At 43.6% G+C, this 10,512-nt stretch overlaps 1 protein-coding gene across 1 annotated transcript in view; it reads left to right on the top strand.

Annotated features, from left to right (window-relative positions):
- ECI2 (enoyl-CoA delta isomerase 2) overlaps positions 1-8,949 on the top strand; it is a 21,810-nt gene extending 12,861 nt beyond the window's left edge. Inside the window, exons 8-11 of the mRNA XM_010137034.1 lie at positions 141-261; positions 6,504-6,593; positions 7,825-7,968; positions 8,794-8,949. Of these exons, the coding sequence (XP_010135336.1) occupies positions 141-261; positions 6,504-6,593; positions 7,825-7,968; positions 8,794-8,949 (511 nt within the window). The remainder of the gene's footprint in view (positions 1-140; positions 262-6,503; positions 6,594-7,824; positions 7,969-8,793) is intronic.
- The last annotated feature ends 1,563 nt before the right edge of the window (positions 8,950-10,512 follow it).

Below are 10,512 nucleotides of genomic sequence, written 5' to 3'. Positions count from 1 at the left end.
AGAGTCAAGAAACACTTGCTACATAGAATCTAGCTCATGGTTTTTATTATGCAGTATCTAATCAGGTGTTTGGAAGTTGTTTATATTCGATGAAAAAGACTAGGAAATGTCCCTTACATTCTGATTTTCGTTCTCTCTAGAGAGTTCGTGGATTGCTTTATTGATTTTCCTAAACCACTGATTGCAGTGGTAAATGGGCCAGCTATTGGAGTCTGTGTAACAGTCCTTGGATTGTGTGACATAGTCTATGCTTCTGACAGGGTAAGTACATTACATAGCTGATCCCAAGACAATCGTTAAGCCTCTTTTCTGTAGCAAGTATTATTTGGTTTGGGATAATCTGTAAGAAAAGAACTCACAATTGTAAAGACTCTTCATATCGTGTCAAGTAATACCTACATTAACTTCCAGCACAGGGGCTGCATCAGCCGGTGGTTAACATGCATGGAATTTCCCTGCTGTAGTTGTGGTTACCAAGTTGTTGACCCCAGTCTAGAAACTCTTTACTGCATCAGTGGGTACAGTAAAGTAGCTGATGTGAAATGATGGTGGCAAGGGCCCTTTCAGGTGGCAGGATGGGGGGCTGAAAGATTATTATGGAATGGGGTCTTGAGGGAATTGGCTGATGTAGTTACCACTCTCCATGATATTCAGGTGGTCCTGGCCAGATGAAGTCTGGGGTGACTGGAAAAAGAGAAACATGGCTCCCATTTTTAAAAAGGGTAGAAAGGAGGACCCTGGGAACTACTGACCTGTCAGCCTCACCTCTGTGCCTGGGAAGACCATGGGACAGAGCCTCCTAGAAGCTATGCTGAGGCACATGGAGGACAGGGAGGTGATTCGAGACAACCAGCATGGCTTCACCAAGAGCAAGTCCTGCCTGACCAACATAATAGCCTAATAGCCATGGAGTGACTATATCGGTGGACAAAGAAAGAGCTATGGATGTCATCTGAACTTCTGTAAAGCCTTTGACATGGTCCCCCACAACGTCCTTCTCTCTAAATTGGAGAGATATGCATTCGATGGGTGGATAAGGAATTGGCTGGATGGTTGGCTCCAGTCCCAGAGGGTGATGGTCTATAGCTTTATGTCCAGATGGAGATTGGTGACATGTGGAATCCCTCAAGGGTCTGTACTGGGACGAGTGTTGTGTAGTATCTTCATCAGTGACATAGACAGTGGGATCAAGTGCACCCTCAGCAAGTTTGCAGATGACACCAAGCTGAGTGGTGTGGTTCATGTGCCAGAGGGACAGGATGCCATCCAGAGAGACCTGGATGAAGAAGTGGGCCCGTGTGAACTTCCTGAGGTTCAACACGGCCAAATGCAAGGTCTTGCACCTGAGTCAGGTCAGTCCTAGTGTGGTGGTTTAAACTCAGCTGGCAACTAAACACCAGCCAGTTGCTTGATCTATTCCCTCCCTTTCCGAGGGGTAGAAGGAAAAAAAGGTAGAAATAAAGCCATGTGGGTTAAGATAAGGAGAATTACTTAAAGAACACGGAGAAAACAATGGCCTGCTTACTGCTGCCACGCTGAGTCCTGGGGCTGCAAGGCTTCCACCACTGTTTGAAACTGCTGCTGTCCAGCTAGGCTCACCTAGCTTTCCTGGCTGTGGACATTAACCCTGTCCTAGCCAAACCCAGCATACCTTGGTATCAATAGAGGCTGGGGGATGAAGGGTTTAAGAGAAGCCCTGCAGAGAAGGACTCGGGGGTGCTGGCTGATGAAAGGCTGGACATGAGCCAACAACGTGCGCTCACAGCCCAGAAAGCCAACCATATGCAATCCTTGATGTCAATACAGGCTGGGGGATGATGTGATTGGGGGTAGCCCTGTGGATAAGAACTTGGAGATTGAAAGGAAATGTTGACAATGTGCACTTGCAGCCCAGAAAGCAACCCTGGGCAACATATCCTGGGCTGCATCACAAGAAGCATGGCCAGCAGGTTGAGGGAGGTGATCCTGCCACTCTACTCCTCTCTTGTGACACCTCACCTGGAGTACGGTGTCTAGCTCTAGAGACCTCAGGACAAGCAGGACATGAACCTGTAGAAGCAGGTCCAGAGGAAGCACCAAAGATGAACAGAGGGATGGAACACCTCTGTTACGAGGACAGGCTGAGAGAGTTGGAGTTGTTCAGCCTGGAGAAGAGAAGGTACTCGGGAGACCATGTTGTGGCCTTCCAGTACTCAAAGGGGGCTTATAAGAAAGATGGGGACAGTCTTTTTAGAAAGGTCTTTTGAGACAGGATGAGGGGTGATGTTTTTAAACTAAAAGAGGAGAGATTTAGACTAGATACAAGGGAGACATTTTTAACATTGAGGGTGATGAAGCACTGGCACAGGTTTCCCAGAGAGGTGGTAGACGGAACGACCCAAGAGCAGGTTGGATGGGGCTCTGAGCAACCTGATCTAGTTGAAGATGTCCCTGCTCACTGCAGGGGGGTTGGACTAGATGAACTTTGAAGGTCCGTTCCAACACAAAGCATTCAGTGATTCTATGAAGTGCAGTAACTGGCATTTTATTTAATCTCTAGTCAAAGGTAATTTTGGAAAAGTTTTGGCTTATTCAACTGTTAAAGAATTTTAGGAATCTGTGGGTAACTCTAGGTTTGCTTTATTCAACAACTCAGAGCTGGGCCGTCACCTCAGTCGGTGGCAAAGTATACAGCGCACATCTTCAATATATATAGTCTCCTTCTAACAATAAGTAACGAGGTAGAGTTCTTGGTGGTTTTCCACAGATTCTCAGATTCTTCATTCTCCATTGATCAAAAAGCCCATTCGATACCTTTGTCTCAGCAAATTCTCATATTTGTCATTTCATTTCCTTCTTTAAAGTTTGCTTTGGTTGTCTCGGTCTTCGGTCACTCGGGTCACAGAATGAGAATCACTCTTAAAATTCTAAGAAAAACTTAAGTTGTCTTATATTCTATGTCTATACATATGTCTACTTCAAACAGATAACCTTTTAAAAGTGTCTATTCTAAGTTAATCAATGATCTAACCTTCAGCATAGCCAATTTCTCTGTTGATTCAGCTTGACCGGGGTTTAGGCCAACCTTGGTAAGGACGGTACAACGAGCAGCTTTGTTCCATGCACACCTGTATCAATAACTAAACCAATGTTCTATTCTCTAATGTTACAATAGTAGAAGTTTTTAAGCTTAAAGTTAATTCTTTTACAATTCTCTCCTCTTGTTTTCATCACACTCTGCGATACCTTCACTGAATTCCACGTTCTTTTCATTGCAAAAGAGCAACAGCTTACACAGCATTGGCATAAAACAATCAGACAAGCGATACAGGTTATAGCTACTAAACTACAACAGCCAGCTTTATCAGCCAAACTGGGGAGCCGAACTTTGTCTCCTGATTGTGTCATGAACTCGGATTTCAGGACTTACTCCTTGATACCAATAAGCATGGTTATGCATTTGAGAAAACACATTTTGTAAATATAATAGATATTGTGTGACTTGTTCATCTCCATCTAAGAGACTAGTTTTTGCTGGTACATACGTATCCGGAACAGCAGGCGTTCTTCCACACAACATTTCAGCAGGTGGAACTCCAAGGGGTTGCCTAGGAGTATTCCTAATATCCCGTAAAACCAGATTTAAAGCATCTGGCCGTTTTAATCCTGTTTGTTTACAAACTAACTAATTTTTCTCTTTTTCATTCGTTCCACTTGGCCAGAGGATGCAGGATGATGTGGAGCGTGAAGCTGACTAAGGATTCCTAGAGCCTCATACACTTGAGTTAATATAGCAGCTGAAAAATTACGTCCTCGATCTGAATCAGTTACTTCAGGAACACCGTGTCTCAGGATTATTTCTTTCAATAAGGATTTTACCATGGCCTTTGAATCATTTTTTCTAGTTGGGAAAGCTTCTACGCATCCTGTTTTACTGATCAACTATCGCTAACATATAAGAGTACCCCAGTGCTTTTGGCATATCTGCATAATTAGTTTGGAGCTTTTGAAAAGGAAAGGTGGCTGGAGGCCTTTTCCTGCTAGGAGGCTTAATTCGCGCAGAAGCCTGTTGTTGACGGAGTTTACACCCTTCACAAATCCTCTTTGCTGCGGCATAAATTCCTGTAGCCGCCCAGAGTCTCTGGATGCAAAGTGCTAAGTTCTCTGGCCCCCTGTGTGGTTGTTTTTTTTTTTTTTTTTTTGCATGATGCCACTGCGTGATCGGCAATAAATACCTTTTTGGAAGGACAGTTTTGTTATTCAATATCCATTGTCCTTCTCGTTGGTGAGCTCCAAGACGAGACTGTGTCACTCCTGACATACGCTTGTGCAATGTGCATGATGTATTTAGTCTACTCCAGTCCCTAGATCTGTTCTTTTACTAGAAAATTGTTGGGATTTCCCTCTTCCCCCGCTCCCGTCTGACCTTTTTTGCTGCAGGGTGAACCTATTGTTTCTTATTCCTGAGTTTAGACTATTTTCACCCTCCCTTACAATAGCTGTAAGGTGAGTGCCATCAGTGTACTTAGACTGTTGTACGTGTATCTCAGGTTTACATCCACTCTCTCAATCCTTTTTTTTATGCTAAGCTGCAGCAATTCATTCTCATGTGGCCTGCAGTCACATTCCTTTGGACTCCTTCCAGCTGTTCTGTAAGGATAGTGGTACAAACTGAACGTCTCACTCCAGCTCTTGTCTTCCTGATGCAAAGTAGAGCAGAATAACTTCTCCACACTCCTTGACGTCCCATGATGTTATTTGATTTACATACCTGTGACCTGCTGTAATACATGGATCCCTTACTGCAGAGTTGCCAGTTCAGCAGTTGTTCCTATCATATATTCTACACTGTATACCAAGTTACTCCCGACAAACTTTAACTTATCTGTATTAAATAGTATCTTTTTACACATACCTCTCCATTTGAAGACCGTTTTGAGTTCTAATCCCTTCTCCCTCAGTATAATACCTCCTTACAGCCTTAAATTAGCATAGATTTAGTTGAAGTTTAATGCAAGTAAGCATTAAATGGTTTGTCCTGTTAATATTATCCTTCTTTCTTGAATGGTTTGAGATTCATACTTTTACTAGTTGTGTAATAATTATTGGTAAATGGATCTTATTTTTGCCTTGTATTATTTTAGTAATCTCTGCTTATATTGGTTTCGTACTTAGTTATCTGACATAGTATTTACTTTCTGTGTACTTTCTGTTCATAGGTTTTACTTTCTGTATTTAAAGTCAGTGAGGAGTTCACGATTTTTGAGATGGTCTGTTAGTACTGTCCTGTCTGCACTGGCACAGCTTTTCCTTGTGCCCTTGGTAGCAGTTTTTTGAGGATTTCTGTAGGGTCTAACTTAGCCTTTCACTTAAGTTAGTCTTTGTGAGAACTTCCCTATTAACTTCAAGTTTATTGAAGAATTCTCAAAAGCAATTGTTCTGTGTTCTTCCCTTTCCAGGACTGTGAAGTCTCAAGCAGTAAGTTCATTCTCATCCAAATTACCACATAATTTCACATTTTCAGTACTTTGCTTGGAGCACCTTAAGCATTGACCACCCACTCCAGACGTAGCCAGCTTTGCTATGTCCAGGATGTGGTTTTATTCTTCGGCCAGGTATTCCCAGAGCAGATCATTACCAGCCACATTTATGGGACACTGCACAGCCCAGTCTGGCAACAGATCAGCATTTTGGGTGGTCAGTTAACATTGTTTTCTGCACTGGATTTTGCTCCATTCCATGGAGCAATGGTTTGTACCCCTTGAATGATCTCCCCTTGCTTAAGCATGACCGATACTACTAGGCTGTATCCTGGCAGATGTTGTCTAATCTTTTCTTACAATGATACAAATGTCACTTTCTCGCTAGGAAGGTTTTATGTATCTTACTGTTTGGCCCTCTGTAGTACAGCAAGAGGTGATCACCCTCAATTACAGTGAAAGCTGCGTTGGCAACTTTAGCGTTCTTTGTGTATCAGTCCGTGTTTTTAAATGGAAATAAAGGCAAGCGTTTTGTCTTCCTTGCTTAAAGCAGATGTGAGTCGTCACAACATACAATTCTTCAGTTCAGCTCTAGCTTGCTAATTAGGGTATTGTTTTTGTATGATCCCTTGATGAATTTCTGCCACAGGTTCTTTTTAAGTTTGCATAAAATTTGAGGAAAGAGTATTCAGTGACTCGAGTTTTTCAGGAGCAGAATACACTTCGTGTGCCTTTAGAAGACAAAATGCTCTTTACCTCTTGAGGTATTTGGGCTGCGTTCTCAATAACTCTTAGGGCAGATGTGTACGGAGATGCTTTCTGTAAAGATTTTGCACGTGTGAATTAGTTTCTTTAAGATCTGCGTTTGAATAAGGTAACTTCATCAATGGGGTTGTTACGGTAAGGGGGTTGAATTATATAGACGAAGTCAATCTCTTGGGTGAATTGAGAGCATGAAGTAGTGTTACTGGATGGTGTTTACAGCCTATTATGGGAACACTTCAGATGTATTTCTGGTGAACTCTTGTTTCATTTGTTCTCCAGGCTACATTTCACACCCCATTTAGTCACCTCGGACAGAGCCCAGAAGGATGTTCCTCTTACCTGTTTCCAAAAATCATGGGTCTAGCCAAGGTAAGAATGTCTGCATTGTATGTGGGATCATCTGATCTTTCGGTGTTGATTCCTCTAACTGTAAGAGTCCTTGAAGAAAGCTCTTGTTTGCATCTTTTGAACAAAAGATCATAGGATCATTTTGATTGGAAGAGACCTTTAAGATCATCAAGTGCAACCGTTCACCCTGCACTGCCTAGTGTCCCGGTCCCTCAACCCTTAACACCTAGGTCACCATTAAGCCATGTCCCTCAGCACCACATCTACACGTCTTTTAAATACCTGCAGGGATGAGGACTCCACCACCTCCCTGGGCAGACTGTTCCAATGCTTCACAGCCCTCTCTGTAAAGAAATTTTTTCCTAATATGCAGCGTAAACCTCCCCTGGCATGACTTGAGGCCATTCCCTCTTGTCCTATTGCTTGTTACCTGGGAGAATGGACTGATAATCCCACACAGCAGTGCATGGTGGGGGCTTTCTGGCTGGAAAGGAGCTTTGCAGAGAAGAACCTGTGTGTCCTGGTGGCCAGCAAGTTGCCCATGAGCCAGCAGTGCACCCTTGCAGCAAAGAAAGCCAATGGCATCCTGGGTTGCGTGAGATGGACTGTAGAGAGCAGGTTGAGGGAGGTGCGTCCTGGCTACAAGAGAGTTGTGGACAGAGTGGAGCAGGCCCAGCAAGGAGCCACAAAGATGGTTAAGGTACTGGAGCGTATTACACATGAGCAGAGGCTGAGAGAGCTGGGACTGTTTTTCCTGGAGCAGAGAAGGCTGGGGGAAATCTTCCCAATCTTTATACTTGATGGGGAGTGTAAAGAAGATGGAGACAGATTCTTGTCAGGGGTGCCTGGTGACAAGAGGAAAGGGGTACAGACTGAAACGTGAAATTCCATCTGAATGTAAAAAAATAATTTTATAGCGAGGGTGGTAAAACATGGGAACAGGTTGTGCAGAGATGCTGTGAAGTCTTCAGCTTTGGAGAAGTGTCTTCATCCTCGGAGATACTCAAAATCCAGCAGGACGCAGTCCTGGGCAGCCTGTTCCAGCTGACCCTGCTTGAGCAGGTGGTTTGAACTAGAGAGTATTTGAACGAGGCAGACCTCATCTATTCTGTGATTCTTTGTTCTCTTCAGAGGGTAGACATTAAAGAGCAGGAGAGTAAAATAAACGTCACTTGGAAGCTTGCACTTTTCCTGTCAGATTACTCATGTCTGGTGTCTTGTTGAAACACACTTTCTACTTTTCTTTCTACAGGCAAATGAGATGTTGCTTTTCAATAAAAAGCTGACTGCAGCAGAAGCCTGTGCCCTGGGACTTGTGACTGAAGTGTTCCCTGACAGGACTTTTCAGAAGGAAGTTTGGGCAAGACTGGAAGCTTTTGCAAGCCTCCCCAAAAATGTCAGCATTTTAGAGTTTTCTCCAGCTCGTAAGCCTGTAGCATTCTCAGTCTCCCTGCCAGACCTGTCCTTACTTGGTTTCACTTCTTCCTTAATGGAAGTAACAATGCTCAATATATTTTCCTGCAAGCACAGGTCTATCCCTGTCCCTCTGCTGCTTGGAAACAGATTAACTCTCTTCTACCCTGGCTGGAGCTAAGAAAGTGCCGTGTACACAGAGATTCAATGGCTGAAAAGCCTTAAAAACCAACTGATTAACGCGCCTGCAGTCTCTGTGTGCGTGGCTTGGGTTCCTTCTCTAAGATTTTTATTTTGGCGATAGTTTACGTCTAAGACCCTTACTGCTGGTTTTACAATCGTACTGGCACTGTGTGCTCTGTGGGTGCTCGAGATGATGCTGGGTGGCTTTACTTTTTTCTGAACTCAGTCATCCTGCTCTCTAATTTAGGTTTTGCAAAACTCCTTGAGTCACAATGGTATGGTGTTACGTTGGCCAAGAGGAGACACTTGTGCCAGCTGCTGATAATGTAGGTTCCATAAGGCACTGCAGACAGTCGAACAGGTTTCTATTCTTACCCCCATCTATTCTGATGAGGAGCACTTGGTGGACTCCTGTTTTGCTTCCCATCAGCCACCTCCACCTTATTAGCAGTCTCAGTAATTAAATGCAATCGTTACTTCCAGTGAAAAGTTTGACTAAAAGCTAAAAAGAGATGTCAGTACAGCTCGCTTTGAATTTCAATGTGCTTATTGTGCTGTTTCCTGAAACGTTAAATTAAAAGTATAGCAAACGTAACTTCCTAATGTTTCTCTCTTTCTCCCCCAGTCCTTGGCAGTGTCAAAGCAACTGTTACGAAGTGTAGAAAAGGAGAAGCTCCATGCAATCAACAGTACAGAGTGTGAAGTCCTGAAGGAGAGGTGGTTATCTGATGAATGCTTAAATGCTATCGTCAACTTCTTTCAGAAGAAATCAAAACTCTGATCTTCACCATTAGAATAATTCACCTCCTGGCAATAGTTTAATCTGCCCATATCATTAGTAAACTTTCCAAATAGTAATTTTATACCTTTTGATACGGTGTATTTCTGGATTGAGTACTGGGTTAAAACTAGTTCATATAATACAATGTTATGTGCCTTGGATCCACTGTGGATATTGAGGTTGAGGAAGGAAGATTCAGTGTTCTCTAGACAGCAGTGATGTTTCTGGATGCTGCTAAAGCAGGTGGTCTTCCAAAGAAGCAACAGGTTCAACAGAACCATATTTGATAGCTCTTCTATGAATGTCTTATGAGCGATCCTTTTTATTCATCTGTGGGGAAGGAAATACTGTATTAATGAAAGAATAAATGGAAGAATTTAATTATGGTTATGCTTACTCCTACTCCTTCTGTTAAACATCCTCAGTGAGAGGGAAAGTAGTTCCTGGAGGTGTATTAATGTAATACTTACAAAAAGTATTCACTTGACTAACATGAGGACTCTCAAAAGAGGATTTTTGTGAGCTTTTTGGTTCTAATCTGAAATATATTTTTCCGTTCATTGCTTCATATTGCCCTTTTTCTGCAAAAACTCCCATTAAAGATACTGTCACCTTTTACTGTAGCCATTTTGAAGTTCAATTAACAAAATTATTTTTCAGCAGAGAGTTTCTCCGCTGTTCATTGATGTGTTTGGGTGGAGAGTGTAGCTCTGCAGTGAACGGGGTCAGGCTGCTGGAAGTAGGTAGGCACTTAGCTCATGCCAGTGAAAGGAAATCGTAAAGAAGCAGCGGTTACCCATCCAGAAAAGCCTGTCAACGACAAGGAGCTGATGGTTGTAAAAAAAGCCAAACTTTGATCCTGAGGAGTACTGACAGTGAGAAACCTAAAAGGCAGTGCTGGGGTCCTGGCCCCGCGTGCTTGGGCAGGTGTGTTCCTAGAAGCAGGGGTGCAGCGGGTGCCTCCAGGCCGTGCAGAGGGAGGCTGGCGCAGCTGCAGCAGAGGTTGACGCGGATGCCAGTCTCCCGTCTGGGGGTGAGTGCCAGAGCTCAGGGGCGCAGCATGGGGCCGGGAGCTGTTGGAGTAGAGCAGTGAGCCACCAGAGATGGGTGGCTGTGGGCGTTACCACTTGGACAGGGCTCGCAGTGCCTCTGTCAGAAAGCCGATTTGAGAGGTTAATGTCACGGCCATCCCTGCAGGCTGAACAGGTGACAGAAGGGCATGCACAGACAGGGTAGCTCTCCGTAGAGTTACATACCAACCGGTAATTATCAGCGTATATATTTTCTGATTGGAACTCAAAGGGAACCTCAGTTCATGTAAATTGGTTTTCATTAAAGTTCAGGAAAGGCACTTGGGAGGTAACCAACAGTATGTTCAAGTAAAAGCCTTCAGTCTCCAGTTCTGGAGAGTTATTTTGTAACATCGTTACACCATGAGGATGCTGGTAGATACCCAAGTACACAACTCATTACCTCCATTATTAGTGTAGCTTCTTCGGTAGATTCTCCGTGTATCCCGTCTGATCTGGTTTTCGTTATTAAAGGAGCAGTATACACCGGGGC

This window comes from Buceros rhinoceros, unplaced genomic scaffold (genome assembly GCF_000710305.1).
Source record: "Buceros rhinoceros silvestris isolate BGI_N320 unplaced genomic scaffold, ASM71030v1 scaffold865, whole genome shotgun sequence".
Lineage (NCBI taxonomy): Eukaryota > Metazoa > Chordata > Aves > Bucerotiformes > Bucerotidae > Buceros > Buceros rhinoceros.
Note: the sequence above shows the minus strand (reverse complement) of the source record. Positions and strands in the feature narration are given on the sequence as shown.